Source organism: Alternaria dauci, chromosome 2, assembly GCF_042100115.1.
Source record: "Alternaria dauci strain A2016 chromosome 2, whole genome shotgun sequence".
NCBI classification, from domain to species: Eukaryota; Fungi; Ascomycota; class Dothideomycetes; order Pleosporales; family Pleosporaceae; genus Alternaria; species Alternaria dauci.
The window spans coordinates 4,953,188-4,979,802 of record NC_091273.1 but is presented as its reverse complement, the minus strand read 5'-3'; the positions used below and the strand labels follow the sequence as shown (position 1 = coordinate 4,979,802).

Genomic DNA, 26,615 nt, shown 5'->3' with positions numbered 1-26,615 from the left:
CTACTTCTTCTTCCCCTTCCCCTTCCCCTTCGCTGCTGAGCCCTTAGTCGCCGACCCATTCGTCGCAACGCTACTCGCCCGACTCGGCGTCGCACTCGGCGTCGCAGCTTTCGCCTTGACAGTATCAAGTTGCTTGTTCTGCGTCCACACATTAGCATCCACATCCTCTTACACAGACACGAAAATTCAAACATACCTTAACCCCATTCTTCGCCTTCTTCCCCTTGGGCTTTTGCTCCACAACCTCCTCCTCCTCCTCCGTCTCCTCCTCCTCAAACCCCCTCTTACCATTCTTATTCTTCCCATCGCCAGCAGCACCACCCTCACCCAACTCCCTCACAATCGCCGAGATGAGCGTCGTACACCTCCGTCCAATCTCCTGTGGCGTCCTCGAAAGGAAAAACCAATCAAACCGGAACAAAGGACTCTCACGAATCTCATCGCGAATCTTTTCGTAGATGAACTCGCCCTCAACGCCATGCTTGTGTAGCATGACGACCAGGAACTTATCTTCTTCCTCGGTATACACCTTCTTGTTGGTAGTCGAGACCGTGTACTTGATCTGCATTTGCTGCAACGGCATGCGGTACATGCTAATCTTCTTCGCAATGAGGCGTTTCTTCTCTTCAGACTGTCGTACGCGCAATTCACCTTCTTCAATAACACCGAGATGTTTCTGCCAGTTATCAAGCGTCTTGTACTTTTTCCAAAACACCTTGGCGTACGCCTTGATCTCGTCGGCGTCTTTGCCGTCGACTTCTTCCGAGATGCCTTCGTAGTTCTGGCGCCCGTACTTGGCGCTGCCGTTGAGAAATTGTTGAAAGTCGCGCTTGTTCCACTCTGGAAAGCCTTGTTCGATCAAGCGTTCCTTCTCGGCCTTTTCCTCTTCCGTGAGCGGCTCTGCGTCGTCAATCTCCTGCTGCGCAAGTTGCTGATCGGCCTCTCGTGCTTCCAAGTCTTCTTCCGGGCCGTCTGGGAGAGGAGCCTTCAGGTTGTTCTCCTTGCGGTACCATGCAGTCTCCTTGTCTTGAAGGACCGCTAGCCGTTCAGGGAAGAACTGGTAGTCGTGAATCGTAATCTGCTTGGGCGCGCGAGGTATCCGAGGCTGCTTGTTCTCGGTTCGTCCGCCAGTGACAAGCGTCTTGCGGTAATACGAGTCGATGCCGTAGTTTTGCTCTTTGCGCTCGCGCTTCGAGGGGTTGATCCAGGAGATGCCAATCTCCTTCTTGCGTGGCTGGAAAGTCTCGCCGTTCCACTCGTATGTTGAGTCCGAGGTGAACTTCTGAAGATCGTCAAGACCAAGAGTCTCGTACCTCTTGTTGAGCTTCTCAGTCATCTCTTCACCACGACGCATAACAGCTTCGAAGTCGTCGTCGGCGAGTTCGCCATCAGCTGCTGGGCCGACGGGACCCTTGCTGGCGAAAACCTTCTCGGCTCCGTGCTGAATCATGGTGAGCAGTTCGTCCTTGGATGCGGCGTTCTTGACAGGCTGTTGCGAACGTCCCTGCTGGATGACGAGCTGATCCAGACGCAGCTTCTGTGCAGCACGCTCAAGGACCTTCTCTTCGATAGCCATCTCGGTGACGAAACGGAAGACGTAGACCTGCTTGGTCTGACCGATACGATGAGCACGGTCCATAGCTTGGAGATCAGCCTGCGGATTCCAGTCACTGTCGAACAGAACGACGATGTCCGCAGAGGTCAGGTTGATGCCTAGTCCACCCGCACGAGTAGTCAACAGGAACAGGAACTTCTCCGATCCCTCCTTGTTGTAGTCGTCGATGGCCTGAATACGGTCCTCATGGGCGGTCGAACCGTCGATACGGCAGTACTTGTAATCGCGCATGACTGCGTAGTCCTCCATAATGTCCAGTACACGACTCATCTGTGAGAAGATGAGCACTCGACTGCCCTGTGCCTTCATGCGCTTGAGCAGCTTGTCCAGCATGACCATCTTGGCAGCATTAGTAACGAGATGTTCGTCGGTGGTATAAGGCGGACCAGGTTCGGCGCCTTCGAAGAGGTATGGGTGGTTGCAACATTTGCGCAGCTGCATGACGATGTTGAGGAGACGGGTCTTGGACTCCTTGTTGCCAGCACCGCCGTTCACAGCGTCAATATCCTTTTCGAGAATCTTCTTGTACCACTGAACCTGCATGTCGGACATGCCAACGTATAGGTTGATCTCCTTCTTGGGCAACAGCGACTTCTCGACATCGGCCTTGACACGTCGGAGCAAGAAGGGCCGAAGGACCTTGTGCAGTTGTTTGACGACGGCGTCGGAGTCGGCATTTTGCTGCGAGAACCAGTCGTCGAAAGCGGCGGAGTCTCCGAAGACGTCGGGGAGGAGGAAGTTGAGTAGAGCCCAGAGCTCGTGGAGGTTGTTCTGGAGAGGGGTACCGGTGATGAGCAGCCGGCTGCGGGAGTTGAACATGCGCACCATCTGTGCCAGCGACGACTCTTCGTTCTTGATACGATGGGCCTCGTCAATGATGATGTATTCCCATGCAAACTTCTTCAGGTGCGACTTCTCGCGCAAGATCATCTCGTAGGAAGTGATGCAGACGTCGAAGCCATCAGGCACCAGGCGCTCCTTGATGAGCTCGGCACGATCATCCTTGCCGCCCTGGAGGACCAAGACGTTGACCTCGGGGCACCACTTGGCGAATTCGCGCTTCCAGTTATCGAGGGTCGACTTGGGCACGGCGACCAGGTGGGGGCCGTGGATGCCGGCGATGTAGCGCAGGTAGCCGATGAAGGAGATGGTCTGCAGAGTCTTTCCAAGACCCATCTCGTCGGCGAGGATACCAGAGATACCGTTCTCATGCAGGGAGATGAGCCAGTTGAGGCCAGCGACCTGGTAGTCGCGCATGGTGCCGCCCTTGATGAAGCCCGGCGACTCCCTGAAGACCGTCTCATTGTGTCCGCCGTGCTTCTCCTCGCGCACCAGCTCGGCGTCTTCCTCCTGCTCCGTCTTGCGGCGTCGCTCTGCCGCCGCGCCGCCTTTGCGCACCTTGCTTGCCTTGGACCGCTTCGTCTCTTCGGCGTCCTGGCGGTCGATCTCGGCGAGAATCTCCTTGATGCGCGGGTTGGGGTTCGTGTCGATGAAGTGGCGGAACAGGTCAGTCAGACCGAGGAGGTATCGAAAGCGGCGGATCGTGTCGTCTTCCTGTAAAGAGAAGCCAAGTCAGTCGTGTCACATGTGAATGCAATGCGATGCAATGCGCTGGTGGCGTCGCGTACCTTGGACGCCCGCAGCCCCTCGGCCTTCTTGCCGTACATGCTCTTGCGCATGTTCATCTCTTCGGCGCGTCGCTTGCGCCCGTCGAGCGGCGCGTTGTCTCCTGCGACGCTGTTTGCTGTCGTGTTGGGGTTGGTGTCCGAGTCCTGTGCGCGTGTCAGTTTGTGGACCGATTGGATGTGGTGAGGGGTCGGAGTCATTCGTACTGTGTAGTCTGGCGTGTCGACATTGTACTGTGCCTGGAGTGTTAGCCCAGGTTCATTACTCGGTTGCGCCTTCCACCGCCATGGTGACCTGATGTCGTCGCATGGAAGGCGCGAATGGGGTCGCTCTTACGCCAAACTTCTTGAAGCCGCTCATCGTGTCGTCTGGCTGGTCCTGCATCTCGACGTCCGAGTGCGCCGACGCCTCATCCGACGAGGGCTCCTCCTTCTTCGCAGCGGCCTTCCGCGGCATATTGCCTGTTTGGGCTGCTCGCCGCGTCTCGTTGGGCGGGTGCTATGACAGTAATGGCGCAGTGGGTTGTATGACGTCGTTGGATGTGTCGGCGTGTCGAGCGCGATGGCGTGGACGCGTTCGGGACGTGTTTGTCGTGGCAGAGGTTTGCGCAGTGTATGGCAGGAGTAGTGACAGAATAATGTGGACTGCCCTTGGCGCGTCTGGACGAGGCGCGCTTTCCTCTTTGTGGCCGTGCTCACTACTACCCCAGGCCGCCAACACTAGCCACCACTTCCTTTCGCTTAACAGACCAACATCCACGCGTCTCCAGACGTCTACAGTGAACGACATGCAGACGCGATACTGATGAAGCGGCCAAGCAGACTTACGCGTGCGCGACGCGATCTTCGATATGACGTCAGTGCAGTGGTTTCTGACTTGTCTAGTTCGGCATGGCGTTGAGGTTTACAAAGCATGCAAGTCGGCTATACAGGAGAACAACGAGGCTGCGTCGCCAGTCGAATCTGACAAGAGTTTATCCGGCACCTCTCTCCACTTCTGACATCAGTATATAAGAACATTATTGTTCAAACTATCAGACAAAAAGTCGACACGGTCGATACCATCCTAAACAGCCCCCGCTACCACCCATACCCCCAACATGCCAGCCACATCCCTCACCATAATCTTCTCACCCTACCACGTCGGCATCCGCGATCACCGCGTCGGCGACGGCCCGAACCGCATCCGCGCCCTCGGTCTCGTCTCCTCCCTCTCAGAGCTCGGCATCAAAGCCGCCATTGACGAGATACCCCGCGTCGATGACTTTGAAGGCGAGATAGGCCGTTCTTTCGAAATCCTCCGTCTTACCTCTCTCGCAGTCAGTAGAGCGCGGTCGAACAACTCTTTCCCGTTTGTCCTTTCTGGTAACTGTATGGCTAGCGTGGGAGCAGCATGTGGATTGGGTATCAAGGATCTCAACTTCATCTACTTTGATGCGCACGACGACATGGACACGCCTTCTACGAACCAGAATGGGTATTTTGATGCCATGGGTTTGAGTATGTTGGCAGGGAAGAGCTGGCATTGGCATACGGAGCAGATACCGGGCTATGTGCCGATGACATACGATAAGAAGTTCTTGTACGTTGGGCTAAGAGATGTGAACGAGGTACAGAGGAAGACGGTGGAAGAAGCTGGAGCGGATGTGATATGGGGTGATGCTAAGAAGGCTGTGGATTTCCCTGGCGAGCTGCAGAAGCGACTTGACGAGAGGGATATGTCGCCTTCGCTCGTGCATCTCGATCTGGATGTCCTAGACAAAAGCGTAGGCGTGGTCAATGGGTTTGAGAGCGAGGGCGGATTGCAGGAAGAAGATTTAGTGAGGTGCATGCGTCTGTTGCCGAAGAAAGCTACTCCGGTGTCATTTACTTTGTGCTCTTTCAACCCGAATCTGGGAGACGGAGATAAGATTGCTGGCATAGGTATCCGGGCTGCTGTGGCATTCGTTGAGTCGTTGGTTGCGGAGAAAGTGCTACTAGCGCAAAAATAGCATTCTACTGCTTCGTCCTCTTGAATTCGTCATCGGCACTCTACATTTAGACCTTTTTTCTCGCTCCAGTCTGTGTCTGGACCTGTGTGCAAACAAGTCCTTCGTTTGCAGGAGGAACGGCCATGTTCAGTCGGTAGTAACCACAGTATTCTCGAGCCGGCTCTAGTTGAGGTGGCGGGGTCGCAGTTGAGAGTGGCACAAGGCGCGCAAAGTCGCAACCGGAAGGCCCACGGTATACATTGTCCCAGGACAGCACATCTGGTCCAGTGCCACCGTGAGTATTGTAAGGGGGCGAAGACATCATACCCGGAGATTAGATGGGTAATGCCGTTGTAGGTGCTACAAGGTGGGGTGAAGAAGGCGGGGAAATCCGAATCAAGTCAGCACTGCCAAGGCCACAGGGCCTCAAGCGCATCTGGCGACCACGTCCTCCATGGAGCAACATCAACGCATGACACGACCATAACATGGCATGGCCACACCGCCGCGCTCGCCCAAGATAATAGACCAAGTGCTGAGAATATACGAGGAGCGACATGTCACTCTCCCGCTCTTGGCCGCGCTATCGAAACTGCAGAAGCAGCTCGAGGCAACGGGCAACACGGAGGTGCCTTTCAAACGTGTGCCGTACAGCAAAACCCCTGAACTAAGCTGGGGCCGACAATCTCCGCAGCTCACTCCCACTCCCTCCCCATCACCACCGTCGAAGACGTTGTATGCCAATGTGCCACGCTTTCCGACACCTCCCGACATGTCGCCCCTGCGTGAGCGTGTAGCGTCCGCATCGTGCCCGACGCCTACCGCCAAGACCACGTCGACCACTCCATACGCCGACTTGGAGAAGCCTGCAACAGCCATCTCATACGATGCTTCGGCGCTCACTAGTGCGCAAAGGCCGAGCCCAGGAACGGCGCTTCTGGGAGCTGGATGCGTCGGGGCGAAGAGCTAGGCGCATTGTTGGCGGCTGAACATCGAGCACGCATCGACATACCAAAGATATATTAGCACCCTTGAACACGGCATATGAGCAGCATACACGAGCAGATGGAATGGCTTCGGGTTCCAAAGCTCCCTCGTCCACGCCTTTGTCGTGCGAGTAAGAGCTGTCCGAGCTACACACCAGAAAAGATCCAGAAGCTGGTTACGAACGCTCCGCTTGCGACTGGTACTCGTAGCGTCAGGGCCATTTGATCCCCTCGACCATGCAAGTTCAGGTTTTCCTAGCACTTGGGCAGAGCGTGCACTCAACCGCTCCTTCGCACCGTAGCCGTTACGTTGATCAAGAACGGCAACGTCAATCAAGCGCCACCCGTGCAAGCCTAATCGTACGTTAGCAACCAGGTCGTGAAATAGTAGGCGAACAATCTTTTCATACCATTGACCTCCAATCCAGGGGGAGACCATTAGAGGGTTATTGGTAGGGCCGCAAATGCCCCGGACATTCACACAATTATAGATTTCAAGCTCTCTAAAGTACTTTCACACGTGATACATCCAAAGAGGCGGATTTCTGCAGAGTTACCATGCGATTTCAACGATCCACACAGTTTTGCAACAGCTCCTGTGGTTGTTACGGTATTTGGGTAGGCTAACTTGTGTGTAATTGGCTACATCTGGCTACAGACGTCTAAACTAACCACACGCAGATCTTTGCTCGTTGCTAGCCATAATCTGAGATGCTATATCACTGGCACCTTGCACTTGTCCTCAAGGGCGATCGCTGCCTGAACACGCGCCTTTAATCCCACGATGTTTCATGCTTATACTCGCAGCCGCGCGCTGACAACACTTCTCCCACTTGTTACCACCAATATAAGGAACCTTCTTGCCGTACTTATAAGCGACGCAAATCTGAGATGACCCAAAAAGCTAGCCTGGAATCCGTGCTAGGGGGCCAAGGGGTGTTCCTTACCCTGTATCGAACATCCGGTGTTCCGATACATTCTTCCTTCAATTCCATGCCCTCATCGGAGATGGGTTTGTCGTTGTGGAAGAAAGGGAAACTATTGTTGTAGCCTACGCAGACGCTGTGGGTGAGCTTGTTCTCATCATCAAGATCCCGTGCGGATCTAAAGTCGTCCCATGTGCAGTAGCAGGAGTCGTGGCTGTTCGCGGTGGTAGCCGTGAAGAGGGCCGCGGCAGCGACGAGGGAGGTGATGATGAGCTGCATGTTTGGCTTTGGGTTCCTTGGGAGAAAGGTTTGATTCTTGGGAAGGGAGTTGAAGAAGTAAGTGGATGATGGTAAGGTAGGAATCCGGCGAGTGGACTGCTTGGTTATATACCTTTCTTACTACGCTTCCTGTAGTGGACTTGCCGGAATATCTTACTGTTAAAGTTGGAATATTAGCTTTATAAACAGCTTATCTGCAGATGGAAGCATGCCGAAGCTATGAGGAGTACACTGCTTTGCTCAGCATGTTCGCGCTCTAAGCGATAACTCGTACTGCTACTAGGCTCGTAATTAGTTCGCTATCCTTCTATTAACAGGTAGCATGTGATACAAACTCTTTGCACAGCCACCATCTGGAGAGAAGGTTTACTCCTAGTCACTTCGTTCCCGAGGTCATCTCTGCACTTGAGGGTATAGCCTACCAGCTCGCTTTTCAAGAGTTTCGATCTGATAAATGTCAGACCAAGCCAAACTCCGCTGATGAATTCACTGCCATATCTTCGCAGCCAGCAGCAGCGGTTACGAGAAGAAGCTGATCCAAGAACGCCTGCGAGCCCTGTGGATATCGAAAGAACAAAGTTGCTAGAACGCCGATTCCAGATCCAAGTCCCCGCATGGATCTGCTCATTTCTCACCTAAGACGTACAATACCTGCTGCTAAAACCGCTGCTTTCGCGGGCCGAAACGATGTGTGAGGGCATGGGGACTTGAATGGCTGACATGCTGTGCTGACCCAGAGCATAGCTCGTAATGCGAGGACTGCAAACTGAGAGTATCTAGATACACCTCCTCGCTTGGCATCCTCCAATGCAGATGTTCCTGCCTGCTGGCGTTGTAGTGAAGAACCTGCAGGTGTTCTATCATTGATTGAGTGCTACATTTTGTATCTCAATTTTCGTGGTGGATGCTTTCTTCTGCCTCGAGGACTGTTGCGACACTGCGCACTTCAGGGGTCCTGACTTTCGCATTCTCGTGTTCGGTGTGAACCTGTACATTTCCCGCACCTTGTGGCCCCCTGGCACGCTTCTTGGAGGCGGCTGTACGCCTCACAGTTGAAGCATATTCTGTCCGCAATGCTCGGTCCGTAGCGAAAGCAGAACGCTCCGTACGCTCCACCGCCAAAGAGGGCATAACTTGCCTTAAGAAAATAGCCTGACGCCACTTCGTTCTTCAGCTAGGTAAAGAGTGAGCAGACCCTCATCCTTGGGTTCTATTACTGAGCTGACTTGCCTTTGTCGCCGAGAATTCCATGCTGTCTCTCTGATTCTTCACTGAGAACTCAGCGCACACCTCCCTGCAGAGGCTACGAATGCTCTCCACCATTCTGTTCAGGACTGCCTGCTTCGGCACCATGTCGCATTTGATAGAACACCCACCAGACATCGCTCTCAACGTAGGCAATCTACAACTTCTATTTTCGTCTGTATAGAGAACTAAGCAGGGCTTGTAGCTTAGTACAACCAGACCTTGTAGTAAGCAATATAGAGATTGCAGTAAGCTTTTTAAATATCTAATATTCAAACTCTGTAATGCAAGAACTAGAAGTTTACCTTACGCTAGTCAATAATCCTTCGGAGTGAATAGTGCCCGGATAAACAGCAGTTGTCTTCTCTGTGTAACGAGACGTATGTATACAAGTTGGTAGAGGTTTTTACAAACATGACCAAAATTCGACTATCTAAGCTCTACATTCAACTATCACGATGCATTTCAATCTCAACCTCATGCTCGCTATGGCTTCTCTTATGACTGCCGCCGTCGCAGACGAACACACCCCATGTTGGTGCGAGTCGGACACCGTCAAGAGGGATCCTGGTGGCGAGCTGTCCAAGAGATTCACCTACGAAGCATGCATGGGGTTTACCCAAAGCTACCCTTTTTACCATGGGAACAAGCCCTTCAAAAACGACACCATCAAACTTGATGAAGAGAACTATAGCGGCTATGATAACGGCAGCGGCGAGAAGTACTGGTGGGTATGTGCAATCCCGCCTGAACTCGTAGCGCTTCGAATGTTCTTGTTGCTGATGTCTGCTGTCTAGCTGTGTGTTGCCCGAGAGAACGGTCTGCCCAAGAGCGTTATTGGCGGGAACGAATGGAACAAGCAATGCATCAATGTCGCTGCAAAGCGGTTTCCAGGCGAGAAAGGTGTCCGGGGCAGGTGTCCAGCATTCGATTTTCCAGAACCTCTTTAGGCGGGGCGGACAGACACTTCTGTTGACAGGATCCAATTTGTTGCCGTCTCTGCATTTTGAACTGTTAAGATTGTCAGCAAAAAGCAAGAATACGAAGGTGGCTCTACGGTAACTGGTTGAATTTTAGTATTACGCGAGAACTAAAACACGGAAATGAACCAGACAGTTCGCGCTAGGCTGTAATAGGCTTAATCCAACATCTGTTCCACCTTGCATACGTGTGTTTCTGGATCAGGGTGCGTAACCGCCCTTCTGGAATGTATTGGGCTGTTCCCACGATTGGCCCATTGTGCCCCCCTCCCGTGTTAGTCTGTGTGTCGCACAGACGCCATGCAGCTCACTCACGATCGCGATTCGAGCGTTTTCTTCTCAGCCTTGCAGAAGCACAGCCCCGCTCCTGAGGCTGACCTGTCCCTCCAGCCGCACCTTTCGCAAGTCGTCTTGCACTTCGATATAGCTCAAAATGCGTTCTTCATACCTTACACCGAGTATATGCATGATTCATCTAGTATTCGCCGCCTACTAGCACATTCTCTTCGTGCTAGGCGCATGCCTCCGGCGCAAACGACGCAATCCCATGCCCGCGTGAGCACACGATAACATCACAATCTCTTCCAGTCGTTCTCGGCCCACCAGCGATAGCGAAGAAGGAATTCCCAGATGCGCCTAATCAATTGCGCAACGCTGCAGCTGCAAGAGTTCTTCGGCAAGAACATTCCACGATATGCCATTCTGTCGCATACATGGGGCGATGAAGAAGTGTCTTTTGCTGAGTTTGTCTCGAGCCAGCCTACAAAGTCGACTTCCATTACGGGCCGGCTTGGGCGCAGTGCTAGTGTAACGAGAAGCAGATCAGTACTAGATCGGTCTGGCTACCAAAAAATCATATTCACGTGCCGTCAGGCAATTAGCGACGGACTCAACTACGCGTGGATCGATACATGCTGTATTGACAAAAGTTCTAGTTCGGAACTTTCAGAGGCCATCAACTCAATGTTCACCTGGTACAAAAACTCAACTTGCTGCTATGCATATCTCTCCGACGTCCTGAAAGATAGTCTTGAGATGGACTTTCCCAGGAGTCGATGGTTCACAAGGGGATGGACACTGCAAGAGTTGTTGGCTCCAGATAATGTCATCTTTTACGATCAGCAGTGGTGCCATTTGGGCACGAAATTCGAACAAGAAGAGTGGATATCGCAGATAACAGGAATAGACGAAATGGCTATCAGCGAAAGGGAAATCCACGGGCGAAAGATTGGACTCAGTTCCTTCTGTGTCGCCAAGAAGATGTCATGGGCTTCAGTAAGACAGACGACACGCGTGGAAGACATAGCCTACTGCCTCCTCGGCATCTTTGACATCAACATGCCGCTGCTGTATGGAGAAGGCGATCGGGCTTTTGTTCGTCTGCAGGAAGAAATCATCCGGAAGATTGACGATGACTCTATTCTCGCTTGGGGCCTGAGTCCGACAATGGATCATTCTTTAGGATTGATATCGGACGCTGTGAGGAACACGATGAGCGAGGCAGTCCACTCCAACGACATCTTGGCACGCTCGCCAAAAGACTTTGTGAACTGCGGCAATCTGGGCTATACTGCACCATCAACCTCCCCGTTCAGGCTGACAAACGTCGGCTTGCAGATTGAACTCCCGCTTGTGCCCGTGTTTGAGACGAACGATCCTTTCGGTGTAGATAACGATCGCGGATGGATCGGGCTTCTCAGCTGCTCAACAGGACCAAGTCTAGGGTTCTTGGGTATCTTGCTACGTCCAGTAGGACGCGATGGAACTGGCATAAGAGTGAGAAGAGCTCGGCATCGCACTCCCGAAAAATTTTACGATACGTTGGCTGTTGGTTCGAGAGCTACTGTAGGGTCAGCCCTCCAGACGGTGACAATCACGGAATCCGACAAAAGTTACAGGTTCCAGGGCTCGACCTGGGGCCATCAATCTTCCAGGAGCTACCGACAGATTCTCATCAACGAGTCTAATGTTCTTCAAGATATTGGTTATCATATCAATAGCGGTGCTGCATGGAAGGCCGTGTGGCATGGGGAACTGATGCACGATAGCAATACGACGTGGGATCCAGAACAGATGGTCCTTACCACAGAATATAGAAAGAATTTTCAGGACTTGATACAATTCGGCTTCGAGCTATCGTCGAGCAGAGAAGGTATCAAATTCACTGTCTTCATGTGTACTCCTAGCCACCGAGCTATGGTACTAGAAGGAGACGCTTTCTCAGAGGTCGACAGGCGTGATCTTTATGGCGATCTTCAGCTCGAATCTTCGCAATATGACACGGAGGATGTTTTGATTCACGACAAGGACGGGAACGCGTTTCGTGTCCGTATTAGTGTCGAAGCATCAATGGTGTATAATCATCGGCTGTTCCAGCTCAACATTGACGCCGAGCAAGTCCCCAACGGTGGTAGTTCAGAGGGTACAATTGAAGACGACAATGCGGCGACAAAAACTGCTACAGAGCTTGAAGATGAACATAGAGTGGGCGCAAGTTTGGGAGACCTGCATTCATAAGCTCTTCCTGTGCGCGAACAAGGCACGCGTGGCGGTGTGGGTACCGCCCAGGGCCCAGGCGAACTACAGGACCCGACATCCACAAATGTGTTGATGTGAGTGTACCCAAAGACTAATTAGCGCATAACTCTATCGACGCAGCATGTCACGCGGCTGTGGAGAAAATAGGGTCGGCTATAACTTCGCTGTATTAGGCAATTTTAATTTTAAAAAGGACTTAGCTTACGCTACATAGTAAGACATAGTATAGAACACATTTCTAGAACATCTCAGGCACTGATTCTAAGAAATGTAGCATGGCTAACCCTATCTTTTCTATAGCCGGGTGACATGCATCCTGGGACCTCTATCGCGGCGCGCAGACCCACGTCATCGGCGCATTCTTCGGGCCCTCGCCGAACCACGCCTTGCCCCACTCGGAAACCCGCTTTCTCCATTCTTACCTCCAAACCAGGCGATAAGACCCCGTCGCATCTAGCACGGCGGCATCGGACAAGCTATCTCCTTCCTGTTTTGCGATATCATCAACGCCGTTTACGTACTTGCGCAGCGCTCGTAGGGCGTTCCGATGAGGCGGGCCAGTCACGAGAAAGGGCCAAGAGCTTATCTGCGTGGTTTCCACGTTTTGCCCTCGCTTGGCGCATATCTGGTAGATACCGACATGTCTTGTGTTGTAGGTTGGATACGAATTTCGCTAAGGATCGGGATCATGACTCTCTGGCAGTGAGATGCAGGCTTTGGTGATCGTGGAGGAAGATATGCTGCCGAGCTATAAAACACATGGCAGACCTGCAGTCATATCGTGGCATTTCTCGCGTTTCACCACAGACCACGGTCCCGGTTCTTAGTGGGCAAGATGTATCTCTCCCGGTCTATCGGCGTCGCGTCCTTGATCGTTGCTAGTGTGCAGGCGGCCGCGTCGTCTACTGGTTTTACGGTATCGCTAACGGATGTCGATTACTTCCTGCCACCGAAGCCGATCGCCAAGATCTCCGGCTCCAAAGGGATTCAAGCCTCATTCGAAGATGCTATGTTTGTGCCGTTCACAGTAGTCAACGCGCAAGGCCATGGTGTTGACATTGCAGCACTTACAGCCAGCTACGCTGAAGATGACGTATGGCAGGAGGGCTTTATGGAGGGTATGCGCGAGCCATGCTCATACAATACTCTGACTAACATCAGTTCGCAGCGATATACGTCCAGGGAAGCATGTCCAAGCCCACGAACTCCTCTTTAACCGTGTTATCCGGCACCTCGTCCCAGGAATTGGCTCCAGGACCCTACTTCATCAATGCAGCTGGCCATGTTTACGAAGCATGGAGACTGTTCTCCGACGTTCAGGGTGCTTTCACCGAGTCTGCGATCGCTAACGGCGATGGTTCATACTCTGTCTTGCCCGCAGGTATCGTAGGCCAAAAAAGTGCGATCGCCGTGCCTTCTCGTCTGTACTTTACCAAGACAGCCGAAAAGCCACTAGCTGGTGTGCGCATCGGTATCAAAGACATCTACGACATCAAGGGTTTACGGACTTCGAATGGAAACAGAGCCTGGTACTGGCTCTATGGACCCGCCAATGCGACAGCGCCACCCGTTCAGAATCTCATCGATTCGGGAGCGATCATCGTTGGTAAGATGATCACGTCTCAATTCGCCAATGGAGAAGTTGCAACCGCCGACTGGGTTGACTACCATGAAGCATTCAATCCTCGAGGCGATGGCTATCAAGATACATCGTCCTCCAGTTCAGGCGGAGGCGCTGGCACAGCGTCGTACTCCTGGCTCGACGTCAGTCTTGGATCCGACACCGGTGGAAGTGTACGCGGGCCATCCCAGGTGCAAGGTCTATACGGTAACCGACCATCTCACGGACTCGTATCTCTGGACCATACCATGCCTCTTAGTCCCGTGCTTGACACACCTGGCTTGTTAGCTCGTGATCCAAAAGTCTGGATGGAGGCAGCTCAAGGTAAGTTGTGGCTATATGAAATAGATGCGAGACATAAACTAACTTCACATTTCCATCTCAGCCATGTACGGGTCCAACATGACTATCACGAGCAACTACCCAACGAGCATTCAGACTCTCAGCTGGCCTACCACAGTCGACGATGTCGCAGATGAGCTTCTGATCAACTTCCTAGGCAATGTAACCGAGTTTCTCGGCGCTAACGCGACAGCGTACAACGTCACCGCCTCTTTCGACGCTGCGAACGCGGACGTTGCACCCCTCAGAACCTTCATGAACCTCACCTACGCCGTGTTGATCACCAAACAGCAAACCGAGCTTGTTCGTGAGCCCTTTTACGCCGACTACGCTGCCGCAAACGACGGCCGCCTCCCGTTCGTCAACCCTGTTCCACTAGCGCGCTGGGGCTGGGGAGACAACCAAACCGTCACGGCCGACGACGCCATAGCCAATAAGACTGTCTTCCAAAACTGGGCCAATGAAACTTTCCTCGCGCCGTCACCCGAGACATGCTCCGAGTCTCTGGTCATGTATGTTGGTTCTACTGGCGGTACCACGTACCGTAATGCGTACCGTGACGAGCCTGGTGTGCCTCTCGGATTCGGCAATAGCCGCATTTCGGTCATGGCGGAGGTGCCGGATTGTGTTGTGCCGTTGGGCGAGGCGCCGTATAATTCGACGATCACGGGGCATGTAGAGTATCTGCCTGTTACGGCGAACTTGATGGCGGCGAAGGGATGTGATGGCATGTTGTTTTCGTTGATTGGGGAGTTGTATGATGCGGGAATCTTGAAGGAGAGTATGGTGGGACGGAGTGGGGTTACTGGGGGAGACATTTTGTTAAGGAGGGATGGTGCGTGGTGAACTTCCGAATAACAAGCATCATGAGAGCTGGCAACCAATCATACTATTAATTAGAGCCTGCATGTGTATGTGTTTGAGCATCCTCAATTGGATGATCTAGGTTTTGGCTCAGCAGCTTCTGCTCGTGGCACACGGCTTTCTGGTCTCAGACTGCATTCTTTTACTTGCGAATTCTCTCATTTGAGAGAACCTGTTCGTTCAGATCGTTGAGAAGTTTGGAAGTTGTGACTGGCTCAAGCTGATATGCGTCATCGCAGTATCATGGGATGAAGTGGATGAAGAAGAAATAGATGAATCAGACGGCAACCATAGGTTGGAGTGGACCAAGATGGCAACCATGGTATCGCGAGTCGAAGGGGGCACATAAAGTTGACTGCTAGGAGTTTTTGCTTCTGCACAAAACACCCTGCATAACAAGATGATCCTCATCAACCACGACACTGGTATCGCCCTCTGTGGCATGATCCCTACCCCTGGCATTGATCTTCGTCTTCTGTACACCGTGGGTACAGCGGCTGCTAGTGAACTAGTGTTGCTGATCCTCGGTGCCTTTAATAACCTGGCTATCCTTGAACCCCTGCATCGCGCTCCTTATCTCCTAAGGGAGTACAGTCTCTACCTCGGCGAGTTGCAAGGTAGGAATGCTAAGTATGTGTATGGCTTTGGCTTTGGCTGACGTCTTACAGGAATAACTCCTTTATCTACTAACTTCTTGGCCGCTGAATAAGCTGCAGTCAAGAGTCTTCGACAACGGATTTGTATGGCTGGATATGTACAGACAGAAGCCGAGATCGCATTCATGGACACTGGCTTCATAGACAGAAAGCGAAGAGCGCAGATGAATGCTATCCTTGCCGGGTATGGCATGAGCTTGTAGAAGGATTATCATCGATGATGCATGTAGCTACAAGAGCAATAGATCGTTCATATGATCGTTCAGTACCAGACTCCATGTGGAGAAAGGATGGTCTCAGACTGCATGCCGTGCAGAAGCTTTGCTTACTGGCAGACTTGTCAACAATCCAGCCAAGCAAGCTAGGTACCCTAGCTTAGCTTAATTGAATAGCTAGCTTAATGCGCCAGCTTGATAGCAATCAAGCTGGCTTGATTGTTGACAAGTCTGCTTACTGGCTTGTCCTTTGGGCTTGATAGGCATGATTGCAACGTCTCTAGCGAGAGAACCAGGACGGGAAAGAAGTGTTTAGGCATTTTATACGCAACGCGATTTAGGAATGCACGTACTCGACATCCGACAATCTTGCAAACTTCTCATTCAATACACATATCTGGACAGTCATGTTGGACTACTCAATTCGACACCGATAGAGTATCCAATGATGGTAGGCTAGCTTTAGTGCTTGAACACGAGTCCATTTCCACCCCCATCTATACCCTATAGCAAGACCACTTATCCCACCCGCCCTCACACCAAGAATACACATTGGGACCATACTGCTTTTTACATGCCGAATTAGTAAGAACAGGGGCTCCTTTCCATCCTACGACCAGACTATCGCACATCCAGTCATTGCATGTATTTCCGGTCCGGACAGCCCAGGTCCCAGAACCCCATGTGTCCCGACAGGCGCGCGGCATGTCGATGCCTCCGAGGCGTTGGCCACGCGGTTCCAGGGCTGCTGGAGTGGCGAGTGCTTGAGCGGCGAGAAGAGCGACGCTGATAAGTGGGTTGAGGATCGTATTATAGGTGACCATGTTGGTGGATGTGTCTGTAGAATAGAATCAGCGATCCAAATGCTTGCTGGATTGAGTTATCTGCGTGTCGTAGCCTGAGCTAGGTAGAGGTTAAAGCTGTGACATACATAGAGACTGATAAGCTCAAGCAGATGTTGTTCAAAGATTCGGATTGATCACTGGTTCGTTGATTGTGTGTAGAGAGGATAATTCTAGAGGAAGACTATCTAGAGTGAAGTAAACCAGTCTTTTATAGTATCTTGCTCATGCTTACCCAACTGCTCCTTACTTTGGTCCTCAACGCATAGCTTGTTGCTTAGCTACTCCAAATGCATCTGCTAGGTTATTCCTTTCTCAGGCTAAACTGTCAAGAGGTCATATGTCCCTTCGTGCGGCGCGGCTTAGCGGGGTTGATTTTCCGACAAGCGGCCGTGAGTCTAGGCATGTGGCAAGGCTGTTGAGGTTAAGGAAACGCGGTGGTCGATGCTATCGAAACAGAGCTGTTTAACTAGGTAGTTGTAGGTTCGCAGAGGTTTCGCACTAACGGTGCACTCAGTTCTGACAGAGGCTGCTTGGGTGATCTGGCGGAGAAAAGTTTGAGTTTGATTCTAGAAGGATCCAATCGTGGCGTGTTGTGGAGGCCGAGCACAAAGAGATATTAACCGAAGTGTTAAATCTTTGCGACCGAATTGTTGGTTTGACTGTCGATGGTCACGGAGCGTCCCTGAAGGATGCGCTTCACAGCAAGGTGGGCGTTTCTGGCTAGAAGGTGCATCGCTCAGAAGCCACTTTTATTGCATTTACCCAACGTTTACTGGATATCTGCACACGATATTCATAGGATTGTTTTATTGATTCGACCTACGTGCCGGTGACAAGACGCAGGTAAAACGCCGTATAGTTAGATTGTAGGTATCTTACCTAGGTATCCTCGACTCTAGTAATTGTCCCTCTTCCATGAAGGCACCGACCCAAAATTATACACCTTAGGAGATGCTTGACCAGCATCGGCCGCTGTGGATAAGCATCGGAGATCAGAACAGACGACTCGATACTTTGAAAACAATAGCATCGCCGGACTCTGTTGAAATGTAACTAGCATCGGTCTTTTTGGCTACCTCTTACGTTATATATCTCGCTCCTAGCGTAACATGTCATAGATCAGATCGCCCTTACACCTTCGGACCGATCGAAGTCCTCCATGTTCTCACACAATCGCAAGGCAAGTGATATGCACGGAAGTCTTCCTGGAAATTGCTACTCAGGAGCCAAGGCTATACGCCAATCTTGTCAAAATTCTCCAGGGGATGTAGACAATACATGCAACCATCAACTAATCTGGAATCGCAAACTTGGAATCCTTCGGATCATGGATTGGCTGTACTGGAGCGACTGACTTAGTTATCTCTGGTAACCACTATGACGCTATCAACAAGCATGTACTTATTTTGAGAAATTCTTGCTTAGCCACTCTTTGATGAACGCCGCAGACTCTTCTGGTTTCTCGTATGGCGTCCAATGCGCCGAGTCCAATAGAGGCTTCTGATCCAGATACGGCAAGAATCCCTGCTCAATCAATGGAGCCATGCCATCTGGAAGCCAGCCGGGGTCGTCTTTCCCTCCAAAGTACAGAACCGGAACATTGACCTTGTCTCTACTTTCAGGCAGTTCCTTATCACTCCAGTAATCATGGTCTACCGCAGCGCGATACCAGCATAGCGGCGCAACGAAGCCGTCACGGTGCATCCTATCCATGAATTCCTGGCGAAACTTTGGGTCCCGAGCGTATTGGCGAAGTTCGGGAGCAGGATTGTTACTACTGAACCATTTTGGCAGGCCATCTGGGACACCGAAGACTTGCCTCATGATCAGGCCTTCGCCATGCGAGCATTGGTAGAGACGGTCAACGTTGTCTAGCAAGACTTTGCCACCGGCTGGATCCGTAAATAGTTTCCCAAGAAAATATGAATTAATAATCGATTATGTAGTGTAACAAATGGACTTACCAGTAATGAAAGGTTTCAAAACCAAGCGTTTTTTTGGTCAACTCATTCATCTCATCGATATCAAATGGCTGGCGAGTAGGGCGGCTGTAAGCAACATTGATAAATACGCAGCCCATAACACGGTCGGGATGGTAATTGTAGAGGCGGGCAGAAGTGTCAGATCCCCAGTCATGGCCGATAGCGATCACCTTTTCGGCGTTTTCGATGTCGAGGATGTCGGTGAGATCCTTTGTGATTTTATCCCACCTATACTCGGCTGGATCGGTCGGCTTATCGGTACCGTCGTAGCCAAGTTGATCTGGGATAATCATGGGATGTTTGGTGTCTAGAAGACGTCCCGCGATACCATTCCACATCTTGGCGTGATCGGGGAAGCCATGTAGCAAGAGAAGTGTTGGAAGAGATTTGTCGCCTCCGAACGTATAGTAAGTGTATGTGTAACCCCTGGTGGTCTTGCAGGTCCGCTTTTCGAAACCGTCCATCTTGAAATTTCCTTTCCGACAGATGCAACTGATGGGAATGCTTTCAAGATTGTTGACTGCTGATGTCCGAAGGTTGGAGAGATATGGACATCAAGCTGGTGCAGCGTCTCCTAAAATACTGAGCCTGTGATGTGCAACATTCTTCCGAAGGTTCTTACGCACGTAAAAGGCGGGGATTAGATAATCCATGAGACCACGTTGCTTTGCTAGGCATATCCATGAGGATGCTATAGGGCTAAAGTGAATACTACATGATTAGTAATACCTGCCCGAATGTGCTTAGCTCATGTACAGTTTGAGATCCACACAAGGTACGTTATCTGTGGCAGGCTCACAAAATTGAGCAGGGCCACATCGGAAAAGCCGCCAAGAAACCGACTCACAAAGTGCCGTTCTTCGATATCGAAAGGTTACGTTAGTGTCAGGCTCTACTGTAGATACAGCTGCTAACAAAACAAGCAGACTTGGAGATGCATGTTACACATTTGCAATCTTGCCGTATACGATTAGTCTCCAAGGCTCGGCAGTTGTTGCTTCGTCTCACAGACAGAGTTCATCCCGTGATGATTGATCAGCTAGGTGTCTTGTGTGTGCGTCAGTTGGGTCGTGCGACTAGATTACTGACCATTCGCGATTGCACAAACAACATCGATTAGTAAAACTTCGAAAAGTCGCTCGAGGTATCTGATCGGAATCGGCCTTGACATATGGGCCATTGGTCAGAGTCATGATCGCATCGAACGAGTGTCAAAAGCGCGTGGAACGCCTCGCGCAGTGCCTCAAGCAAAAAGATTTCATATCGATCCGTATTCAGCTCACCTGTTATTACGTGAGTAGATAATGGTAGATCGAACTGATATATCCGGATAGCCGACTCTCAGATCCAAGCTACCGTCGCGACTTTGTTATAGGCAGAGTACCTAGGTACTGCCTATCCCGCTCGTTCCGGCAGACATCACATGCGCGTTCCTGAATCGTTTCGGCAATCCGCGTTGCGCCGAACAAGACACCGAATACAGCGCCTCTTCTCGTGCCGCATTCTTGGCGATGTCATACATCTTCTGAAAGATGATTGAAGAACCCAGTAGGTGAAAGCAATTTCAACGCGGTGCGCCATACATACTTTCCTACTTGATCACCATCTGTATTCAGGCTGCCTCAGGGCAGTCGTTCTCTTGACGTCGCCCATGGCCACGTACATGCCAATGGCCGAGTTGGTAGCAGCCGCTACGGCGGGTATAGTGGACTCTTTTTCTCTTCCTTTTCTTATCCTTCGTCTTTGGGCTTGACAGTCCCAGTGCTTTTGTCCTCTTTGTCCTTTAGCGGGATGTTTAGTGTTGTGCTTGCTTGGTCCTGAGTATTAGGTTGAGGGCCAGCAGCAAGGTTCTCCATCACGGCCAAAAGTCTAGACATGACATCGAGATGCCCGAGCAGATGATGAAGTATCTTGCAGGCGACGAGAACGTGGTATGGTTGATGGGGGGGTCTTGGCCTGGAAAGTAGCGCATGTGTGCTTTCAAGAGGTCTCACTTATGAAGAAACTACCCGGGGAAAAGCGCGAAGTCGATGCTCATTTAGATTTTACCAGACAGATATGCTCGACATCCAGCATAAGGTAAGCGATGAGTCGACGCACACGCGTGTGCGAGAAAGAGACGTGGAACAGGAGCTGCTGGAGCCCTCGCTTGTTGCGGACCACCGGGATGCGAATGTGATGTAGAGAGACATTGAATTCTAAGCAAGCATGTTGGCCAGAGACACATGAGTGCTTAGAATGAGGATGCAACAACGTTTTGCGAGTCGGACGTCCGAACGTAAGCCCTTGCCCGCCAGCCAATCACAACATCACGAAAGCGCTGACGACGGGCTTCCCGAGATCCGCCCGCCCCACGCGAGCTAGTCGCGTGTCGCCCACGCTTCGCGGCACGCCTCAATGGTCTCCGGAGTCAATGACGACACAGCATAAGCCGAAGATGTTTGCGTCCGTTGCACAGGGCACGAGGCGTTCGGCTCTCCGCCGCGGCACAGTCAAGCGGACGACTTGCTGCGTGAAATAATACATCTCCTGCCATCTCCTCATCGCCCAGTTACATCAACCGCAATTGCAATTCACCGCCGCCAAACACGAAAATGAGCCATCCAACACATCCCGCGACGGTGCACTTCCCCATCACTACCACCCTCCTCACGGGTGGTCTGGACGCCGTATACTTTCTCTCAAAGTATGCACCGACTTCCGGCGCCGTAGCCTCAGCCTGTACGTCCCTATCCTTGCTCCACCGCCCTATGATCACATATCCACAAAAGTGTAATGTCGCTTTTAGGTATCCCGGGAGGCCTACTGTATCGCGATAATCATTGGGTTGAGCTTTAGGGATGTGACCACACATCTAACACCCCTCAGTCAAAACCCTCGACATCGCCATAAACCCGGCCCTCTTCCCCGTCCTATCCTACTACACCACGCTCCTCACACTCCTCTTCTCCGCCCCCGCCGTCGCAACCGGCATGTACGAGTTCATCCCCCTTGTCAAGCGCGACGGCCTGAAGTCAAAGAAGGCACAGGTTGGTGCGCTACACGCCGTCATCAACGACGTGACGGTGCTGGGTGCGGCGTTTAACTGGTGGACGCGTAGGAGCAACCCCGGTATGGTGCCGAGCGATACGAATATCTTGATCAGCAGTGTTATTGCGCTGCCGGCCACCATGTTCGCGGCGTACTTGGGGGGTAGCCTGGTATACGTATATGGTATGGGCTTCAGAGGGGGACAGGCAAAGGCGAAGAAGGCGCAGTAAGAGCGGAGGTTGACAAGACAGATCGATGTGCCATGCGCAGTGCAGGAAGAGGACCTGATGGATATGAATATATTATTCAGTCATGTTACGTCTAGCTACCTGGTACCGCTACACCCAACACCCCAGCGCCATCCACGCCAACTGTTCAGAAACGCAAGAAAGAGAACGACAGACCGCCCTGTTATAATAATATACGTAGGAGATATCTTTGGAGCTCTTCGTCTTCCTCGGCGTATCAGAGCCTTCGAGCTGTTGAATCACACTCGCCGGGCGGACGAGTAGCACTGCTCGTCTAGATCGAATGTACATGCCCTTCGGTACCTGACTATAGGCCATTCATGCCGTAATCGTGAGTGATACCGTTGTGCCTATTCGCAGATGAACCACGTTGCGGATATTGGAATGCCTGCACGTTGCGAGAACCATCACTTCCAAGTCGGGGTAAGGGCTGGGGGTTATGATGGTTGCTGGTTTGGATGTGAGGGTAATTTTCCGAGCTAGAGGTTGCGTAGCTTGCTCCTTGGTCGACGACGAGGAGAGAATTGTCTGTGTCGGGATCTCGGTATTGGCCGAGGCTGCTGTATAGTGTTGTTTCCAATGGAGACGTCGTGTACCGTGATATTGGTGGGGCGGAGAGAGGCGAGTTTCCTTCGTAGCCGGCGTATGCGCTGCTTGCTGTGCTGGTCTGTTCAACAAATTCTGGACCGTTGTGCGCAGTCCAGTCCTGTACAGCGAGGCTCGCATTGTTGTTACATGTTTCAACCGCTGTAGCATCTTTCTCTAGGTACGATGATGACCAGTTAGTATCGGATTGTGGGACGTATGCTGAACTCCGTCGCGATCCGATCGTGTTGCCAGGCGTTGTGGGACAATTATCGAGCGGTTCTACATACGCTTCCATGGTATGCTTTTCGACAACATGCTTTGCCAGAATGTGCTGGACCAAAGCCTCTTTGCTGGTCTTGGTGTAGCGTGATTCACAGCAACGGATCCCAACCGCTAGTCTCTTGTGGCTGGCATTGTTGCCTAGGTGTTGGTAGACATGTTTTCCAAGTGTACCCTTTTGCGCAATGCTATTGTCCGTACATCTCTTGCAATGCTCGATACCAAGAGCTCTTAAACCCTCCTGTGTAACTACACATCTCGGCCGATTGGTGGCTGGACGAGCGCGACTTCGTGCCAGCGGCGTGCTAACATCCAGTGACGGCTGGCGAATTGTCACTACCACTACAAAAAAGACAGGTTAGCATAGAGATTGGAATGGGCGGTATGTTCTACTGACTACTCTCGTCTATCCAGCGCGCGATGTTCTCCTCTGGTACATCTTCAAAAAGCTTAAACCTTGTTTTGTCCACTTGTCTCCAGTTACACGTCATCATTTTGAGGCAGGCCTTTATCTCATCCTCGGGGCATCCGAACCGTGAAAAGTTGCCCAGCTCGTCCTTGTGGGTAACGCGGTGTCTATACATACTCAAGCCTGCAAGTATTGTCGTTTTTGTGTTGAAATTACCGCCCACTTCAGCGAGCATCTGTGTAAGAGCTGACATTTGCTCATCAGAAGCGGCTTGTTCCGGCATCGTATCGGCCGTAGCTGAGCGTCGGTCGGAGGGGCGGGAGGATACCTAGGTAGATTGTGACAAAGATGTCTTTCGACGTATGGTTTGGCTAGAGTCTATGGACTGGGTGCTTTTGATTTGCGAGGGAGGATCAATGTGTTGCTAGCAAGTACGCGACGTGCTCCGGACGCTCGGTACCTAGATGGCTATTAGCAAGTCCTTGAGGCGAAAGGCTACCTGGATAAGGACAAGAGCGGGCGGAGCGTACCTTATATCTTCAGAGAGACTCTGAAGTCTTGCACTACAAACGTGGCCGACTGATGCGAGGTGGTCAAAAGTCGTTCAACGATCTGACGCACGCGACCTTGCGGCATGCTCTCGCTCAGAGCGCGCTCAGCCTCCCAACGAATCGAGAGCCGCACCCTCTGACCGGTGAGTAGCAATAGCCATTGGAGAGGGGCGCCACACCCATGCCTTTGCGTTCACGCATGGCGATGTTTGGTCGACGGAATTACGTAGAAAATTTTGTACATGTAGGAGTCTTCTCGAGAGAATTTATTCTCGCTTGTGTTTTCGAAGACAAAATGCACGGCAAGAATGCCATCTTAAGCCGCTTGAATCCCACGTAGAAGCCATGAGCTATGCCGTTTGGGTCAAGACCTTACCCCGTCAAGCAGTTCATGCCATGGGGTTGCTCAGTTTGACCTATCAAATTATTGCTCATTTTGTGCCACAGGGGAATGACGGCAGCAGAACGACGGCAGATACAGCAGCGTAATCAGCAGATCTTGTGAAATGTGGATCTTAGTGGCGCATATCGGTAGGTTGTCATCGCATAGGTGACCGGCTCCCTGGAATTACCTAGGTAGTGTCCCTGCCCTAGGCACCGCTCCCTCTTGCAATCACTGATTTCAGCATCAGGAAAGACAGAATTCCGGCGAAAATTCACGCCAGCCTTGACGCATCTCAGCTGAGTGAAATTCGAACTTATTCTTCCACGGCTTTTGAGCAAAACAGGCTTCGGGGAACCCGAAGTGCTCAGCGGATGCGGGCCCGGAGATGCAATGACCTCATGCGCTCCAGTCATGCAAGCCACAGTATCGCTTCGCAATGATCTCAGCAGTCAAAGCCGCGGTAGAGCCCCTTTTACGCTGCAGTAAAGTATCACGGTCAATTCTGGCGTACCAGATTCGACGTGGTTTTACTTCGAGCTTGTTCATATCGTCTCATGAGGCCACAACGTTCGTAGGCAGTCGAGGATGACAGCCAGCCTTCCAGCTTGGTGAAGCTTCTATATTCGTATTCATGCGGAGTCTGCGGACAAGCTGCGCGGCCTGCGCCCCGTGTCTGCCAATATACATAGCCACCACTTGTCTCTCATTCCCATCTCTTGTGGCGGTCTTTCTTCTTACCAGCGATTTTCTTCGCTCGAAAAATGTCGCGACGTAAAATTGTTCGTGCCGAAAGCGATGTTCGTGTTAAATGCAAAGCATGGGTGCAACTCTGCCAGGATGTGCGGGTAAATGCAGTGCATTCCGTTCTATTGGCCATTTCGACTCAGGTCTAGGAGCAGTCAGCCTTTCAACAAGCGCAAAAACAAAATCGCCCGGAAATTGTCCTAACCCCCGGCGTCTGCGAGCTTAGCACACAGAGTTTCCATTTTTGCCCCAGAATAGTATGCACAGCCATGCATGAACCATACGAACCCGCTGCTCCGACTTCGGGTTTTGTGGTGCTGGAGGAGTGCGGGTTAGTCAACAATCAAAGTGCCTAGGGAGCATACCTAGGTATAATCCTAATCAAGAACGAATGCTCACCACGTGATACATCGAAATCCTTAAGCACGATTTGATAGCGTAGTATGACAGTGCTCTTCCCTTTGCCATAGGGAAAAGTCCAGGCTGTTATCAGGCGCGTCGCATTTTTCAGTTTCTGCTCAACACTACCACGTTATGAACAAGTATTTTCTTCGCGTGCTGATCGGCATTCCAACCAATCCGTACGCCACTATCACGAAACCGGCATTACATGGACGAAAGCCAACGGAATTGGCTTGTGTAAGCAAAGATTGCCTTGACGTAGGATCAAGGTTAGCATTGTATGCCTTCACTCAGACCTCAATCCGAATATGATAGTAACACCGCGGAGTCCGCCGTACGCAATACTCAGTCCCGCACGCTTCACCTGCAAAAACGATACGTTCCTCCTCGCTGAGATGCTATCTAAGAAGACAGCTATCGTATAGATACTCCGCTTCCGACAATTCTACCAGGGAACAATTCCAATTCCATACCACGCCCACCATGCATTGCATCAACACAGACCCTAGCGCTCACTCCAGTGGTATAGACACCAGCACCGTTGTCGGCATCGTCTACGGAACAATCTCCATTCTCATCGCATCGGCTCAGCTTTTCTTCGAGTACCAAAAGTATCGTTTCGCGACGCATGGGAGGGGGCCCTATAATCAGATCGCTTGGGTCAAATGTCTTCATTCAGTCGTTCTCGGTATGTTCGGATAGTCTGGAGTATTGCAAGCGACTAATGACTGTTTTCCAGGATTTGTTAGTGGTGTTGATAGCCGCGTGGACGATTACATTTACTGAGAAGCTGCGCAAAACCGGCTATATTTAAGGCGGACAAAGCGATTCTAGAAGTCGGGAAGATGTTAGCAACAAGATTAAGTTAGCAATTACACGGTGTAACTTGTGATTTTGCCTGCGATAGTAGTCATCTCTATTCCTTCACGACCGCCTAGCAGCTTCAGGAACTTGTTACAGCGAGTATCGTTGCGCATAAACTGGGTGTATAAAACGTCACTCTGTTACGACGGAGCCAAGTACTTCACGTTTGCTAAAACCGTTCATCAGTGCAAGCTCATTGCTGTGTGGACGTCTTGTACACAGGTCCGTGGATCTTTGGGATGGGGCAGCTTGGTAGTGTTGGTATTACCATCCGAGGACGAGCCGAACGCTTAGGCTCAATTGTGCTACCGGTGTTCGTCTATGTATGCTTACTAACGGTAGTAGTAAATCTTCCGTAAATATTCGGCCTCTGGCAAATGGTTGTCGGTTCATTGTTGTTGCTATTGCGTGTCGAATCTTTCTATT

At 51.5% G+C, this 26,615-nt stretch overlaps 7 protein-coding genes across 7 annotated transcripts; 5 read left to right on the top strand and 2 right to left on the bottom strand.

Moving 5' to 3' along the window:
- ACET3X_003680 (uncharacterized protein) lies at positions 1 to 3,697 on the bottom strand (the record flags this gene model as incomplete). Its single annotated transcript, XM_069448982.1, has 5 exons — positions 1 to 138; positions 197 to 3,169; positions 3,244 to 3,387; positions 3,448 to 3,480; positions 3,578 to 3,697. 5 exons carry the CDS (start codon positions 3,695 to 3,697, stop codon positions 1 to 3), a joined length of 3,408 nt encoding a protein of 1,135 aa, XP_069310227.1.
- A 643-nt stretch (positions 3,698 to 4,340) lies between these two features.
- ACET3X_003679 (uncharacterized protein) lies at positions 4,341 to 5,231 on the top strand (the record flags this gene model as incomplete). Its single annotated transcript, XM_069448981.1, has 2 exons — positions 4,341 to 4,512; positions 4,561 to 5,231. 2 exons carry the CDS (start codon positions 4,341 to 4,343, stop codon positions 5,229 to 5,231), a joined length of 843 nt encoding a protein of 280 aa, XP_069310226.1.
- A 7,768-nt stretch (positions 5,232 to 12,999) lies between these two features.
- Positions 13,000 to 14,973, top strand: ACET3X_003678 (uncharacterized protein; the record flags this gene model as incomplete). The annotated part of the gene is made up of 4 exons (XM_069448980.1): positions 13,000 to 13,282; positions 13,333 to 13,625; positions 13,662 to 14,109; positions 14,171 to 14,973. 4 exons carry the CDS (start codon positions 13,000 to 13,002, stop codon positions 14,971 to 14,973), a joined length of 1,827 nt encoding a protein of 608 aa, XP_069310225.1.
- A 418-nt stretch (positions 14,974 to 15,391) lies between these two features.
- On the top strand, positions 15,392 to 15,700 carry ACET3X_003677 (uncharacterized protein; the record flags this gene model as incomplete). The annotated part of the gene is made up of 2 exons (XM_069448978.1): positions 15,392 to 15,608; positions 15,660 to 15,700. The coding sequence occupies 2 exons, from the start codon at positions 15,392 to 15,394 to the stop codon at positions 15,698 to 15,700; spliced, it is 258 nt and encodes an 85-aa protein (XP_069310224.1).
- A 5,365-nt stretch (positions 15,701 to 21,065) lies between these two features.
- ACET3X_003676 (uncharacterized protein) lies at positions 21,066 to 21,986 on the top strand. Its single transcript, XM_069448977.1, has 2 exons — positions 21,066 to 21,410; positions 21,558 to 21,986. Exons 1-2 carry the CDS (start codon positions 21,284 to 21,286, stop codon positions 21,947 to 21,949), a joined length of 519 nt encoding a protein of 172 aa, XP_069310223.1. The 5' UTR covers positions 21,066 to 21,283; the 3' UTR covers positions 21,950 to 21,986.
- Positions 21,987 to 22,274: 288 nt separating this feature from the next.
- On the bottom strand, positions 22,275 to 24,070 carry ACET3X_003675 (uncharacterized protein; the record flags this gene model as incomplete). The annotated part of the gene is made up of 3 exons (XM_069448976.1): positions 23,774 to 24,070; positions 23,232 to 23,703; positions 22,275 to 23,176 (listed from the first exon to the last, which is right to left on the bottom strand). The coding sequence occupies exons 2-3, from the start codon at positions 23,524 to 23,526 to the stop codon at positions 22,275 to 22,277; spliced, it is 1,197 nt and encodes a 398-aa protein (XP_069310222.1). The 5' UTR covers positions 23,527 to 23,703; positions 23,774 to 24,070.
- A 1,320-nt stretch (positions 24,071 to 25,390) lies between these two features.
- Positions 25,391 to 26,204, top strand: ACET3X_003674 (uncharacterized protein). The gene is made up of 3 exons (XM_069448975.1): positions 25,391 to 25,603; positions 25,654 to 26,013; positions 26,065 to 26,204. Exons 2-3 carry the CDS (start codon positions 25,809 to 25,811, stop codon positions 26,109 to 26,111), a joined length of 252 nt encoding a protein of 83 aa, XP_069310221.1. The 5' UTR covers positions 25,391 to 25,603; positions 25,654 to 25,808; the 3' UTR covers positions 26,112 to 26,204.
- The last annotated feature ends 411 nt before the right edge of the window (positions 26,205 to 26,615 follow it).